Source organism: Monodon monoceros, unplaced genomic scaffold (assembly GCF_005190385.1).
Source record: "Monodon monoceros isolate NGI ecotype Baffin Bay Population unplaced genomic scaffold, NGI_Narwhal_1 Super_Scaffold_6, whole genome shotgun sequence".
NCBI lineage: Eukaryota > Metazoa > Chordata > Mammalia > Artiodactyla > Monodontidae > Monodon > Monodon monoceros.
In genome coordinates this window covers 59034521-59050986 of record NW_021703783.1, presented here as the reverse complement: position 1 = coordinate 59050986, position 16466 = coordinate 59034521, and the positions used below count along the sequence as shown (strand labels likewise).

The window sequence follows — 16466 nt, the reverse complement described above, 5'->3', positions numbered from 1 at the left end:
GCTTTAGGGTCAAAAAAGTGAGTTTGAATCTTGACTGTCATATAATACCTGTGACTTCTTAGATGCTAATTATAATGACATTAATAGCTACTTTGTACTAAGAGCTTGCTAAGTGTCTTTTTAACTCTCTTAAGGATACTAGAAGACAGGTATTATTGGCCCCATTTTATTAGTGAACAAACCGAAGCTTAGAGAAGTTAAATAACTCTCAAGGGTCAAAATGGTAGAGCTAGAATTCAAAGTGGCTTCAATTTTCTTATCTGTACAAAAGAGGTAAGATCTAACTCTCAGATTGTGATGCTGTAAGTGCCTCATGAAGTACTTGATTAATAATAGGTGTTTGAGAATTCGTTTTTCTTACTTTGAATAAAGAACTACAGTGAATGAATAGGCTTCTTGACGTGGTAACTATTTGGTGTAAGTAAAATTGTACTCATTCTGTTATTTTCTAAGAGCTGAATCTTATTGATTCTGTCTTACCTTAGATTTAATCTTGGTTTATTCTGTTAGCTTAAGAGATATACATAGTCACTAGTTTGTCCTTATATATTTTAACATATATTCCACTCTTTTGTTTTTCAGAACAATCCTAAAATTTATACATTTATCATCAAACCTTATTCTCATGGAATTCTGAAGATTTTGTTCTTACCTGAGTAACTTTGGGAAGCAAAATCTTGTTATTCCTTCTATGATCGATCTGCATAACTGAGACCATTAAATAATTTTAACCTTATACTTTTATGAATTTGATGCAGAAAGTATCAGTACTGTCATTTTGGTCACTGAATTTATGGCATCCTTCTTCCCCCCAACCCCCACCATTTTAAAAGTAAAGGCAGTTCCTGTTTCTCAGGCATCCTGTAAATGAGTGAATTGGAGAAATCAGTTAATCAGATCATCCCATCTTCCTTTTAGCATTTTTAAATAAATTTTTAACTGTCCATCTCAATGAAAGGAATTGCCAGCATGAATAATATTTCTAGTGGGATAAAAGGAATGCTATTACAAGGATAACGGGTTTCTGAGCCGAGATCTTGACTTGATTCTCCAGCCGTCAGTCTGCTTAGCTGTAGGTTTGCTAAATCATCTACCTCTTACTGTAAAAAATATATTTCCTTGGACATTAAAAAAAAAAAACTTTCCAAATCAAAATATCTGATAGAGTCATAGTAACTTATCATTATTGTTATCATTCCTTACATCTGCAGTATTTTATAGTTTTCAAAGCAAGTCGAAAGTATTCTCATATGTTAATGTTCCATTTATCTAAAGGTCATATTTTTGTCAACACTTGCAATCTAGAGGATAGTCACAAACCTGAAACGCAGTATACCAAGTACTGTGTTAAACACATCATGCACACTACCTCATTTACCCCTCAAAGCAACCCTATGACTTGGTAGGAATATCCTTATTTTATAAATGAGCAACTAAGACTGGAAGAGATTGAATAACTTCCCATAGTTGCACAGCCCATAAGGTATCATCATTAAAATAGTGGTCAGTAAGTTTATAAAAGGAGGAAACTTAGTTTAGTAAAATATTTCCAACAAAAAAACAGTTTATGATTCTTGGTATTTAAAAGGTAACTTGTTGACTCAGAAAACTTTGGTAGTATTTCATTGAAAAGACTATAGAACTTGGTCACTGGATCCTTTTTTTTTTTTTTCAGAACTAGCTACACAGTATGGCAGGGATTCCTTGAAGTATGTGTGCTGTAATTTACCAAGCTTATGTGACAGCCATCTGGCCTGCTAGTCCCTTATATACTAGAATCGTTTAGGAATCTCCAAGCCAGATCTTGTCATGTCTAGGGAAATAGATTTCCTGTTGTTCATAAAGATAAGTCTTAAATTTGAGTCTAAGATTCTATATGAACAGTTTTAAAAGGTGAGAAATAAATGTGATGAGATGGCTAAGAGCATGAAACTGAGAATTAGGCACACCAGAGTACAAATCCCAGATCGTCTACTTATGACTCTGTGACTTTAGGAAGTTATTTAATCTGTTAGTCTTAGTTTCTTTATCAGCAAAAGGAGGAACTGCAACTATCTCATAGGTTGCTTTGAGGATTAAATGAAGCAGAACATATAAAGTACTTACATAGTACTTGGTAAAGAGTTAAACAGTCATTCATTTTCATTAACTTTTAAGCTAATATTATTAGTATTCTTCACTTAATAGTATCTAAAAAGTACATTATAATACACATTTTCCTATTAAGCTGTGGGAAATAGAAACCATTATATTCCTCTGACAGTAGCCATGTCATCTTTGAGTTTCCAGCGGCAAGGAGAGGACAGAGACCTGTTTGGCTTGAGAACTTTTGTGGAATGGTTTTAGTATCACAATATATCCTATCATCATGGGAGTAAGCAATATGATGTTTCAAGTCCAGTTCTCAAAGGAGTAACTTCAACAAAAATTTAATTAGGTTAATCCCCACCTTCTACATTGAGTGTAGTTTGCAGTTCCTTTCCAGTTCAGCCAGTTATTACCATCAACATAATAATTCGTATTTTGTACTAAGTAGCGGAGGCATTTTTAGGAGAGATGAGCTGCAAATGCTAGTTTCATTTTCATTTTATTAATTCCAGAGGTATTTATTGAGCCCTTCCTTTTCCACAGGTGATAGCTGGCTATAATTGATGAATAAACATGGTCCCTGTCCTCATGGATCTTAAAATTGAGTGAGGGAGTTTGTACCCAAAGTTTTTCATCCTTGATCACATCTAGTGATATTATGTAGATCTGGCCATTAAACACTTGAAAGCTACCATTTGGATCAAGCCCCATATACTTTCCTAGCACTGGGAGTAATGCTACAAACTTTAAGTACCTTCTCCCATGTCTAACAATAGGTAAAAATGAAAATCATAGAACAGTGAAGGAATATGTTTAATTTAATTGTTCCAGGATTTATGGAAGCAGCTTTTGGTTCTATATTCTTCTACTCTGGTGGAAGAAAGTAGTCTCCTTGAAAGAGTACTGGATTAGGAGACCCGGGTTCTGATCCCTGCTGTTGATTGATTGTTTAGAAAATCAACGTCCCTGAGCCTCCCTTTCATGATTTGTAAAATGGAGATAAAACCACTTGTTACGCCTATTTTTCAAGGTTCTTATGAGGATCAAATTGAAATATCAAGTATAAACAAAGTCTGGAAACAAGTTTAAGACATTAGTAATAATTTAGGGGCACTGGATAGTTAGGAAGAAGTAGGTGCTAGGAATATTGATTTTTAAACACTGTACAACTTAGGGTGTTTCATTACTTGTTTCTGAAGATGTTTGTATTTATCCCCTTTGGAGAAGGAGTAGCAACAGGGCAATGTGTACAGCAACTTGCTAGAAGTTTTTTGTTTTTTAGAATATTTCAACTTAAAAAATTACACTGCTTTGGATACATTTGTCCTAAGAATAAGTAAATAATTGTGTTTTTCAGAAATACCCTGAAAAATAGAAGGCAGAGATTTATAAATGATCTTATTTAACCTCACATTGTAAATTGATTTATTGATAAGTTTTTATTTTTGTGGCTTTAATGTGGATTAGTTTTCAAACCCAAATACTGTAAAGGGAAAATCAGTATTTGAAAATTGACATTTGCCTAAATCACAGCAATGAGTGGGAAGAATGTCACAAACATAGTTTTAACATTAGTTTTTATGTGCCATATGTGTGTGTAGAATAAGTGGCGATTTTAATTATTATTTCTCTTTTCTTCATTTCCATGTGATTTCAGTCTGAATCTAAACTTTATAATGGCTCGGAGAAGGATAGTTCAGCTTCAAGCAAGCTTACAAAAAAAGAATCTCTCAAGGTTAGTTTCCACAGTTATGAAATAAGGTAAAGAAATAAGTATTTGTAATCCTAAAGGAAGAAAAAAAATATTAATGTTTGTATGGCATGCTGGAGTCAACTGAAAAGACTCTTTGATGACTGTCCCAGTGCTACTCTGGCCCTCAGCTGGGGTGCGGGTGCTGAGGACTGGATATCTCTGCACAGCTGTACTTGAGTCAAGCACGCCACTGCGTTATAGAACATAACGGGAAGCTCTGCTGCCCTTTGAAATTTGAGTTTACTAACTGCTAGATCATGGGCTGAATTTGGCCCACAGGTAATATATATTTTGTTTGACCTACACAGTGTTTTAAAAATTTGAGCCAACAATTACAAGTCCAGATTTCCAGCTTCTCCTAAGAAATAGGTTATACTGGGCCTGCCTTCCAGAATGGCCACAGATCCTGGAGTTTAAGGAACACATGCTTTCCAATTGATTCTTGATTCCCATATAGTCTGTTTTGCCCCTCTTTTTTTCCATATCTGATCCTATACGTATCTGCATTTACAGTTCTGTATGAAATCTGTTAATTCAGATATGCATATTAACAAAGACCAAAGTGAACTCTTTTTGACTGTATAATTATTAAAATTTCTTGTGTGTATGTAGTCTCTTCACCATTAAATGCAACTAGGAAAATTTTGTGTTTTAGTTTATAAAAAGTCACCAATAGGTTATCTTCTCCCCTTCGTGAACAACAACAAAGCAATAAATAATAAGATTGCTTCACTGCTACTTTCCCAAATTATCTCAGGAGTGACTTATGAAGGGTAAAACTTTGATAATTTGAATGAATTAGTTTCAGTGTTGTAGTTTCTTAGTTATTTATATGTTATATATTAGTGTCAGAAAAGAGAGAAAAATTGCCAGTCCTAAATAACGACAGCATTGTTTGTGATATGAAAAACTGACAACAGAGTAGATTTCCATCAGTAAGAGAATATGTTAAGAAAAATTATAGAAGTAGTATAGCATGGTGCTTAAAAGCATGTGTTTTAGAGCCAGGCTGCCTCTATTTGAATTCTGCCTCCATGAATTACTAACTATGTGATCCTGGGCAATTTACTCTCTGTGCCTCAGTTTTCTCATTTGTAAAATAAGGATAATGATAGTCCTACTTCCCAAGGTTATTGTGAGTATTAAATGAGGTAATACATGTAAAGTGCTTACAACAGTGACTGGTACGCAGAGTGTGTCCCGTAAATGTTACCTCTTACTATTTTATTCATACTAGGAATCCTATGTAGCAGTTAAAAGAATGAGGTAGACATGGAATGGAAAGAGAATTGAAATGCTCCAAAAAATATTGAATAGGAGAACCTTTTCTATGTGTTCAAAAAAACAAAAACAAACACAAAAGTATATTTCTGTAGGTTGTGTACATAGAAGAGGCCTGAAAGGATAGTGTTTTCCTGAAGGTTAACAGTGATCAATTCTGGGAATCGGAATAGGAGAGGGTATAATAAAAACGGCTTTTAGCTTTGTGTTGTTTGAAATTTTTACCATGAGTTTGTATTCATGTACTGTGTAATTTTAAAAACGTAAAATTCTTTAAAAATATACAGAGAATTGGCCTAGTGATCAGAAAAACTAGATTCTAACCTTGCTTTTCTAAAAATTTCTACCAGCTCTTAAAAAAAAAAAAGGTCTGTCCTAAGATGCTAGAATTCTAAAAGAGGTTTAGAATTTTATTTTAGAGTGTAAATTTTTTTACATACTATGGAGCTAAAAAATAGGAGAGAAATTGCCTATTTCTAATGAATTTTTAATTTTTCTATTATTTCTGTGAAATAGGTGCAAAAGAAAAATTACCGAGAAGAAAAGAAAAGAGCCACAAAGGAGTTACTCAGTACAATCACAGATCCCTCTGTTATTGTTATGGCTGATTGGTTGAAGGTCAGTTTGCATTGACTCTTGAATTCAAATGCTGGATATTTACCAACTGGAATAGGAAAGCCCAGAGTGCACCTAAAAGCCTGCAAGACAAAAACATCTCCTAGGTTGATTGTTTTTCACTGATGAAGAAACTATTAATTGTATCCCAGAGGATCTATGTTCCAGTCTTAATGGAGAGAAGAAACCTTAATGTTGTCTCTCTTGACATCAAATAACATCAAATATGGATAGCAGTTCTTTTAAAAAGGCGTTTTGATTTGTGTGACATGATATAGTCTAATCCAGGGGTCCCCAACCCCTGGACCACGGACCAATACTGGTCCGCAGCCTGTTAGGAACTGGGCCGCACAGCAGGAGGTGAGCGGCGGACGAGCGAGCGAAGCTTCATCTGCCGCTCCCCATCGCTTGTGTTACCGCCTGAACCATCCCCCCTCTTTGTGGAAAAATTGTCTTCCACGAAACCGGTCCCTGGTGCCAGAAAGGTTGGGGACCGCTTGTCTCATTGATGTCCTGTAAAGAAATATTTTGTTTGCTCTTCAAATTATCATTTAGTATTATTGTAGACTTGGTATATTTGCATTTTGGAGAAGATATGAGACAAAGTTAGTGTAAAAGTTACCATTTGAAAAGCATTAATTTGCAGAACAACATACATATTGCTATTTCTATTCCTTATTCTTTTAGCCTCTGGTTATTTCCACTTATTTTTATTTCCTGTCATCTTAGTCACTCTATCCTCTTTATCATTCTTATCTGTAGGATATTTGGTAGGAATATTTTAGCCTAATGCTAACTTTGAGAATGGTCTTGTAAGACCCTGACTCCCAGGAAGTTTTAGTACCTGGCTTTCACCTAAAAATCACCCCAGCACTGAAAGCTCTTCACCTTCCCCAAGGATAGGTACAACCTCCAACCTAAAATCCTTATGGGATCTGTCATGGAAGTTTTCTTACTAAAATAGAAGTCTAGTGATAGTTTCCTTGATAGTTCAAGTAATACGGGGGTCTTCTTCGATATTATTCTGAAAACACCTTCTGACTTATATTGGCTCTACTTACTAAGTCTTTAAGCTCCATATCCTATACTAGGAAAGTATATTTTAATGGCCCCTGACCTGGCCAGGAAAGTTAGGAAAGCCATTCTACGTGGTACATTGTTTTGAAATTGTTGATGCAGTCTCCCACTAGAATTTAGGTTCCTCAGAAGCAGGAGTCATGCTGTTTTCACGTTTATTTCCAGTGCTTGCTATTTAGTAGCTTAACAGACATACACCTAGTGAATTTAAAGTGTACGCTTTATGGAAATTTTAGATTAAAATACCCTATTTGCCTCTATTTGGTTAGTATCTTGTGGAGCAGAGAAACAAAGGTTTATTTCTTAAATAAACTTATATTTTTGTAGATTCGTGGTACTCTAAAGAGCTGGACCAAATTGTGGTGTGTGTTGAAACCTGGTGTGCTACTGATCTATAAAACCCAAAAAAATGGTCAATGGGTAGGAACAGTTCTTCTGAATGCCTGTGAGATCATTGAGCGTCCATCAAAAAAGGATGGCTTTTGTTTTAAACTTTTCCATCCTTTGGAGCAGTCCATTTGGGCAGTGAAGGTAAGTAAGCACTTGTTAGTTATATAGGTGAGAGGTAAAGATGACAATCTATAAGTAGAACTGAGATAAATCAATGAATGATTAATGATTGCTGTCCTCTGCCAGAACTTATAAATTTGTTTTTGTCTTCAATCACATTATTCCTTTTTCTGTTTCTACCCACGATGAAATGTGCACCAAAATGCTTAGTTTACCTTTAAGATCTAACTTAAAAATTTCTCCAGAAAATGCTTCCCAAATTTATATTGTACCTTATTATCTCTTGTCTGTAGGGATTGTTTGTACTGTTCTTTTACTTTGCAATTACCAGCTTTGCTTTGTAATATTGTATCCTGTTTACTGTGAGTGTTCTTCTCTTTATCAAATTGTCAGACTCCCTAGAACAGAAGCTGCCATTTATTTTGGTGGTCTTTCCTGTATTGATGTAAATATGTGATAGGAAGCCTATAAGCAGAAGCAGTCCTACATATTTTTGAGAGGCAGCTTTCTTTGAAGATGGAGCTCTAATGCTTTTATAACTAAAAAGCATTACCGTGGTCACTCCTTGTTTTAAAAACAAACAATCAAGAAAATAGAAATGCTCTATTTGATAAACTATTATACTAAGGAATTCTACGAACAGTAGACAGGCAGTACATGATAACTGAATAAATGAGTCTAGCTTAAGTTTTTACAAAGCGATCATTGTTTTAGTTTCTAAAGTCAATTACACTTGAATAAAGGTTTTGGGACTCCTCCTTTAGGTAAACAACCTAATTGAGATTAGAACTCAATGTAGCTTCAGCTTTTTAATTTGTTGGGTATTGCTTAATTAGGCAATATACAGACACCTAGGAAAAGACCTGGACTTTTAACCTTTATTTCAGTAGTGTGGAATCATAGCAGGAATAAATTTAGGATTACAGAGTTAGTTTTATTCTGAGATTATATACTTCCCACAGGGGAAAGAATTTAACCCATGAAACCTCTGGTATTTCTGTATCATGTCATTCTGAAGTGAAAAAAAATTACTTTCAAAATCCTTTATATGTATATTATTTATTCTTTACTACTATTTTTAGGCATTGTAAGAATTATAATGAATTTTAAAATCATTAAAAGATACTTATAATGTCAAGTTATTTCATTCCAGATATTGGTGGGAGGGAAATTTGTACAATTATATGAACATCAGAATATTCTTCACAAGCAAAACCTACTTAGGACATTGTTTAAGCAGCTTAAAAGTCAATGTCTATGCTTAGGAAAGAGTAATGTTTATAAATTTTTACTTTGTGTCAGGGACTCTTTTCAGCATGTTATATGGAATCTTTTTTTAATTCTCGTGCCTGTAAGGTACGAGATAAGGAGGTTACAAATTTCCTGTAAGGAGGATACAAATATCCCCCATTACCCAGATAAAGAGATTGAGGCCTAAAGAGGTTACTTAGGTAATTTTTCTAGTATGGAATCAAGATTGAAACCCAGGCAGTCTGACTCAAGGTCCTACTCTATACTGGTTCTAGGAACTAGACCATAAATTATAAAGCCATTTGAAAATACCCAAGGGATATTATAGGATTTGTTAAAATCGTATTGATTTGTTTCTACTTTTTTCACTTTAAATGTCCATCTTTACTTCCTAATGTTTATGCTTCTTAAAATCCATTTTATTCTTTGATCTGACAACTTAAAAAATTATTTTTCCCTTGACCTAGTAAAAATTCATTTCTTTTTTTCTTATAAGTTTCCAGCTGTTTCTTTAGGCTTCCAGAAATTTAGTATTTCTCATCTAATAGTTTAGTATGGAAATTCTCTGTTAAATTAAAATTTGGTCTCATATGGGAAATTTTAGGTTTCTCTTTAATATGTGAACAATATGCAGAGATAATGCTTAATGTTAACTATAAGTTCAGTTTTCTGGTAAGGAGGTAAATTTTGTGGAAGAGGAAAGCTTTCCTCAGAACTTAACATTTGCTTTCTTAAGAAGCATGAAATTAAAGCTTGTTTGTTTTTAAAAATTATAATCCATGCCTCACTTAGATTATTACAGATAATTATGAATAATATAAAGTTGAGATCTCATAATACTGTACACCATTTATTTTGTTTATTCTGCTTTTAAGGGTCCAAAAGGTGAAGCAGTTGGATCCATAACTCAGCCCTTACCTAGCAGTTATTTGATCATCCGAGCTACTTCAGAGTCAGATGGTAAATACAAATGATGGATTGGATTTTGGTCCTTATTTTTAAGAGTCACTTAAAAATATACTATATACTTTTATAGATCTATACTTTTATAGATTGCTGCATTTTCCTTTGGGAAATCTGCATTTAGTATGGAATTTGCAGCAGACGTATTATAATCATAAATTGCCTAGAACACTAAATATATCATCAACTTGGTTGACAAATGGGGAAATCTAATAGGAAGGAAGCATTATATAATTGAGTAATAAACTAGCAGCCTGGAGTTTTCTTCTTTACCCTTTATTGACATATTAACACCTTTTTGACTTGATTAGCATTCTCTGTGGTAACTCATTAAGTTTTGTCATTTTAGAAGTACATTTAATGCTATTTATATTTTATCATTAAATATTAACATGACACTGTATACACTATTTTGTTTTTTTGCATAAGACGTTCAAACACAAACTTCTATTCTGTACTTTATTACTTAATATTTAATTCCTGAAACAAATATGGGGGGGTATAATTTGTATGAAAGCAAGGTAACTTTAAAACTTTAATAATTGATAATGGATTTTTTCTTCACTTCTTTGTTTTATAGTGTAGACTAGCTTAGCCTAGGGAATCATGTAACCTTCTAAACTTTACTTTCACTAGATGATTATTTTTTAAATTAAAATATCATAGGCATGAGCTTTCATTATGAAAACGATTTATGTGGCTGATATTGCCACCATATCTTGAAACAAATGTATATGACTTTTAAGAGCAATTAACATTTTTTTTCTACTAGTACTGTTCTAAATTTTAATTGAAAAAAAATAAAGTTATTGGGGGGAGGGATAAATTGGGAGTTTGGGGATTGACATATACACACTATTATATTTACAATAGATACCAACAAGGACCTACTGCTGAGCGCTGTTGAGCACTGGGAACTCTGCTCAATATTCTGTAATAACCTAAATGGGAAAAAAAATTTCAGAAAGAATAGATATATGTATATGTATAACTGGATCACTTTGCTGTGCACCTGAAACACAACATTGTAAATCAACTATAGTCGAATATAAACAAAAATTAAAATACATAGAGTCAACCACACACACACAAAATTAAGTTGTTAATGTTTCTACTAACTAATAAGGCAGTTAATAACAGTATTAGACAGGCATTTTTCTGACTTAAAATTTTGGTGCTAAACCTGGGATAGATGTCCTGTCAACAACAAAATATTATTTTAGATAGTTTGTTTATAGTAGAAACATAATCCCTTAGGTATATTTCATGTACCTTTTTGGTACCTTCAGTTATTCTACATGTTAATGTTTGAAGCTTTTAAAAATAAAGTACATTTATTTTAGATTAGATGTATTTTCTAATGTATGTTAATGCTATTTATTTACCAGTGGTTTCCAGATATTTAGAATGTAAAAAGCACTTATTAAACTGAAAAATTGCGTTAAGACATCCTGGCAGGATTTTATATTCTAATTAATTTTTACAGTGCATGTTTCTGAGAGAAATAATAGTATGTTTAAAAGTTAACAGTGTTAAATTAAGATGGATGCTAGTTTTTCTAGTTTCTTGAATTATACTATTTATGAATCTGTCTTTTTCTAGGAAGGTGCTGGATGGATGCTTTGGAGTTGGCTTTGAAATGTTCTAGTCTTCTTAAACGTACAATGATCAGGGAAGGAAAGGAACATGACCTGAGCATCTCATCAGAGAGCACACATGTGACTTTGTATGGCTTATTACGTGCTAACAGTCTCCACAGTGGTGATAACTTCCAGTAAGTAGATATTGCCACTAATTTGGTGATTATTTTCGAGACTGTGTTATTCACTAGGTTAGTTGGCAGGCCTAGAATTTTTGTATTGTATCTAGGATTGAAACTTAGCTGTCTTTAAACCCCTATGGCCTGGTTTAAAATTTGAGTTGCTATGGTGAGGTGTAGAGAGTTATTTCCTTGATTCCAGCTAATATGAATTACTTGTTCTTTCCTAAATACAACCATGCTAACTACCTTGTCTTTGTGCCTGGTGTTCCGTCAATTAAAAATGACGTCTAGTCCTCCTTGCTCTTTTCTTCCGTCATACTCCTGTGTTTTCTTCAAGGCCAATCTCAATCTCAAATATTATATCATATGCGAAGCCTTTCTTTGCCTCATAAAAATGAGATGTAATCCGTCCTTCTACTGTTGTTCTATTAGCACTTTTTTGTTTTTTCTATAATGGACTTATTCTACCTGGTATTTGTGGAATTCTCCTATTATATTGTGTTTCAAATTGGAACTGTATCCTATTTGTGGGTTTTTTTTTTCCCCTGAAGCATTCATTGTAGTTAATACTAAAAAAAATTTTCTTCAAGGAAACGAAGGTTGAGGTTCAGATCTCTTCTGTTGCTTTGCAGGAAAAATAGACTTCCGCTTTTCCTGCCTGGCCCCAGCCCTCAGCTTTTCCTCCCTGGCCCCAGCCCTCAGCTTCTCTGCAGCCACTTATTTCTGTCAGCATTGACGTTACCCTCCTCAAAGTTAGACTGCTTCTCTCCTCGCTTCCCTGTAAGCGGAGCTGAACTTTTTTTTTTTTTTTCCTATCCTTTTGTTTGACTCTTTTTCTTTACTCTCTTTTAAAACTGCCAAAAATAAATAAATAAATAAAACCACCATTACCTTATCTTTTACATCTTTTCTTTGCAGATCTATAATCTGGAGCTTTATTTTATCCTAGTGTAGGAGTCTGAGTGGGATAGGATGAGGGGGAGGGAGGTGCACCTGATACAGGAATGGGTTTTTGTTGGGGCCTTTTCCCCTGGTATTATAGAATACCAGGTAATCCTTAAATGCTCTTATTTGGGGATCTTAAAATTCATCTGCTTCACGTATTTATTCATTAAAAAATTTTGAGTCTCTTTTCTGTGTAAGCTACCATACACTTTTCTTTGTAATTCACCACATTGTGAATAGGAAAATGAATCAGATATGATCCTAAATTTGAATCCAGTATAACAGTTTACTAGCTATGTAATCCTAGAGAGATGTTTTGTTTTGTTTTGCTTGAAAGCGATAAAATGCCAGGCAACTATAAATAGTAGGAAGAAAAGAATGACATAAACAACCAAAGGAGAGATGTCTTAGGGTAATATAGGATCAGGAGAATTTAGAGGATGAAAACATAATATCCAGCTAGGGAATCAGGGAGAGGATCAATATAACAGATTTTACCATTAAGTAGAATCAACATATGAACATGTTCATTTGGATATATGACAGAAAATGAGCTAGGAACTGATGTTGCAGAGATGAGGAAGGATGGGAGCCTACCTTCGAGACTTAGAGTCTCCTTGGATGTAAGAGACAGGAAACGGGTAAAGTTAAAAAAAGATTACCAAGTTTTAAGCCTGAGTAACTGGGAAGATGATAAAAAATTTTTAAAAGGACCATATTTGGGAGATAATATATTAAATATTGGATATGTTGAGGATGCAGTGGTCCCAGTATATATAGATGTGGTCAACCAAGCTTTTAAAAACATGAATCTGAAGCTTATTCTTGCATGCATGGGAAATCATCAAACAGAAATCATCAAATGGAAATGAAGAAGTCTTGAAACTGGACAGGTTGCCAAAGGGGAGAGAGGATAAAACAAAATAAAAGAGAAAATAAAAAACAGATTGTGAGGGATTAAGGAGAGACTAGATGGTAAGAAAGCAAAGACAGCAATATATGATTGTAAAGGCGAAAAAAGAAAATAAGTATTCTAAAAAATGAATTTCTGTTAGAAGTTGTCTGATTAAAATCCAAACATAAGAAGATTTTGGAAAAATAGAGACTAAAAGAGAATCAAATAGGACTACTCTGTTAAACTTACCTCAGCATTGTTAAAATGTCAATTATTATATATAATGGCACCATGTATTCTTTTGTAAAGTACTTTACAAATTTTTTTACCAAACAAAACCCACAGATACTTTCTTAAATGAGAAATTTCTAAAAAAATGTTTGATTCTGGAAGTGATTTTTTAAAAAAAATTGTTTCCTTTTTGTGCAGAATAGTAACCCTAGTCTTGTAAGTAAGAATAAGGTTGGGTATGGCAGCTTAACAATTTTAGGCCATAGGTTCATTTCCTTAAGCTGAAATTTCCATTTCCAGTTCTCCATAGAGTTTTTTTTCAAGGTTAAGCCTATCCAGTTGTTTTTTTTTCTTTCTTTTGGCTCTGTTGGGTCTTCGTTGCTGTGCGTGGGCCTTCTCTGGTTGCGGTGAGCGGGGGCTACTCTTCGTTGTGGTGCGCAGGCTTCTCATTTTGGTGGCCTCTCGTTGCGGAGCACAGGCTCTAGGTGCGCAGTCTTCAGTAGTTGCGGAGCGCAGGCTCTAGGGTGAAGGCTCAGTAGTTGTGGCACAGGGGCTCAGTAGTTGTGGCTCACGGGCTCTAGAATGCAGGCTCAGTAGTTGTGGTGCATAGGCTTCATTGCTCTGCGGCATGTGGGATCTTCCCGAACCAGGGATCAAACCCATGTCTCCTGCATTGACAGGCAGATTCCTAACCACTGTGCCACCAAGGAAGTCCTCAGTCCAGTATTAAATTGATATAATTACCGTATACATTTCTTCTTTTATTTTTGGACTTATTATGAGTGACTTTGGAGACCTTTACAGGTAGAAAGTCATAATTCATTTGCGTTCACTTGAGAATCTAGTGGTCTTGTCTTGAAGTTTTTCTTTAGACCAGAAGTGATAGGTTGATTCAAGTGATGATGTTTGTAAAACTAAGGGAAAAATCTAGCAAGAAATAGTCTAAAATTTTGCTTTTGGAAAATTTTAGACCTAAAGGATAGAGGAGCAAAGAGCTCAGAGTGTCATCTCTTAGCATTTTCCAGGTTTTAATTTAATTTCTCTGTACCTCCATTTATTAATCTGTGAAGTGAGAGTAATAATTTTACTTTTAGGGCTATTTTATGATTAAATGAGTTAAACTATATAAAACACTTAGAATGGTACCCTGCACATAGTAAATTCTCAGTAAGTGTTACATATCCTTCTTATTTATAAATTAAATATTCTTAACCTCCTTTATCCTTCCTCCTAATAATTCTTTCTCTTAAGGTTAAATGATAGTGAAATTGAACGGCAGCATTTTAAGGACCAAGATATGTATTCTGATAAATCTGATAAAGAAAATGATCAAGAGCATGATGAGTCTGACAATGAGGTGATGGGGAAAAGTGAAGAAAGTGACACAGATACATCAGAAAGGCAAGATGACTCATACATTGAACCTGAGCCTGTTGAGCCTTTAAAGGAGACTACCTACACTGAACAGAGCCATGAAGAACTCGGAGAGGTAACAGTCTGTGATTTTCAGAGATTTTGGTTTTCTAATTCTTGGAAATTTACAGATGAAATTGAAGATATTTGTATGACCTATTGCTTCTTTTCCTGAAAGAGAATAGTATTTATATAATACCTATTTTATTTTAAAAGTTGCATACATATGAATATATCAAGATTTATAAACAATTAAACACATATACTTGCACAAATACCAATATATTCTATTAAATTTAGAGTTTACATCTTCAGGTTTGCTTTTGAAATAAGATACTCCTTGATGTTATTGCCAGGTACAAAGTAAATTGTAGGGAAACATGAATTTATAACTTGTTATTGCTAATGCATAGAAGTAAACATAGTATAAAATAATAGAGTATAATGTTTTTCTGTAATAGATTCTTTGTATATATCATTTACTTTATTTAGTGTCTCTTGCGACTACCCTTTTACTAAATTTTATAGGTGTTGACTTATTACCTAATGGGTTATTTTCACATTTTAAGATTGCTTGGAATAGTCTTAGAGAAGATTCATATTTTCAGTATTAGCTGTCTTATCTACATATTTATGTGTCTGAAATAAATATAGTATTTCAGTATTTTTTGTTAATTGCTAAAGGCAGGTGAGGCTTCTCAAACAGAAACTGTGTCAGAAGAAAACAAAAGCCTTATCTGGACACTACTGAAACAAGTCCGTCCTGGCATGGACCTATCCAGGGTGGTTCTGCCTACATTTATTTTGGAACCCCGTTCTTTCCTGGATAAACTTTCAGATTACTACTATCATGCAGATTTCCTATCTGAGTAAGTAAATTCTCATTTCTTAAAATAAAAGATACTTCATGGTTTTCGAGTATTTTCAGAGTGCTGATTTCAGTGGTAATGCTATCCCAAAATCAGGCTCAAATGAGATACCACTCTCTCTTCTCCACCACTTCTGTAGTTGACCTTAATAAGAAGCAGGTTTAATACTTTGCTGTAAAGTTTCCATTTATGAGGTCAAATGGAGAAATCACGAGCTTGAGGAAGACAGGAATTCTGCCCCTGCCTTGACAGCACTGCCATCACAGGCTCCCTGACCTGTGCATTGACCTAACACAGGGAGAGCTGGTTGGCATTCTTGGTTCTCCCCCACCTAAGTCCTCCTTCAGGTCCCATCCTGGGGCTTCTGCTTTTGTTTGTGCTTATTCTCTCTGCAGGCAGTGAGGCATGTGCAGCTTATCACAACTGGAACATCCTACTAACTGCTGGCACATGGCATAAATCCCCACTCTCACCTTTGCTTTTCTTCCTGCCAGCTGATCCTGGGAGTAATTCTGAAGAAGGCAGGCATGAGGGAGGTGGAGGAGGAGCTGCCTACCTCTTTCCCAGCAGTTTCTTGGACAATCATACTTTTCCAGGTTTCACTTGCTGCCCCCATTCCAGCAACAGTTTCAAGGCGCTGTGTTTTCTAAGATACTAGGTTCTGGCCCTGTGACCTGATTTTTAGATTCTGCATTAATACCTGTATTCAGTTTATTCATTGCATTATTAGTCTATTAGTTGCGTTAATGAACATTGCAAAAAAAAGAAAAAACAAGCTGATTCAAAGGATAATTCGTAAACTGTGGGAGATTT

General features: G+C 34.5%; 1 protein-coding gene across 4 annotated transcripts in view; it reads left to right on the top strand.

The window, feature by feature from the left end:
• Positions 1-16466, top strand: part of OSBPL8 (oxysterol binding protein like 8) — a 187813-nt gene that overhangs the window by 130542 nt on the left and 40805 nt on the right. For all 4 annotated transcript variants that reach the window (XM_029204668.1, XM_029204669.1, XM_029204671.1 and 1 more), the window contains 7 exons: positions 3746-3823; positions 5639-5740; positions 7142-7345; positions 9451-9535; positions 11141-11312; positions 14623-14860; positions 15469-15653. In XM_029204668.1, coding sequence (XP_029060501.1) covers positions 3746-3823; positions 5639-5740; positions 7142-7345; positions 9451-9535; positions 11141-11312; positions 14623-14860; positions 15469-15653 — 1064 coding nt within the window. The remainder of the gene's footprint in view (positions 1-3745; positions 3824-5638; positions 5741-7141; positions 7346-9450; positions 9536-11140; positions 11313-14622; positions 14861-15468; positions 15654-16466) is intronic.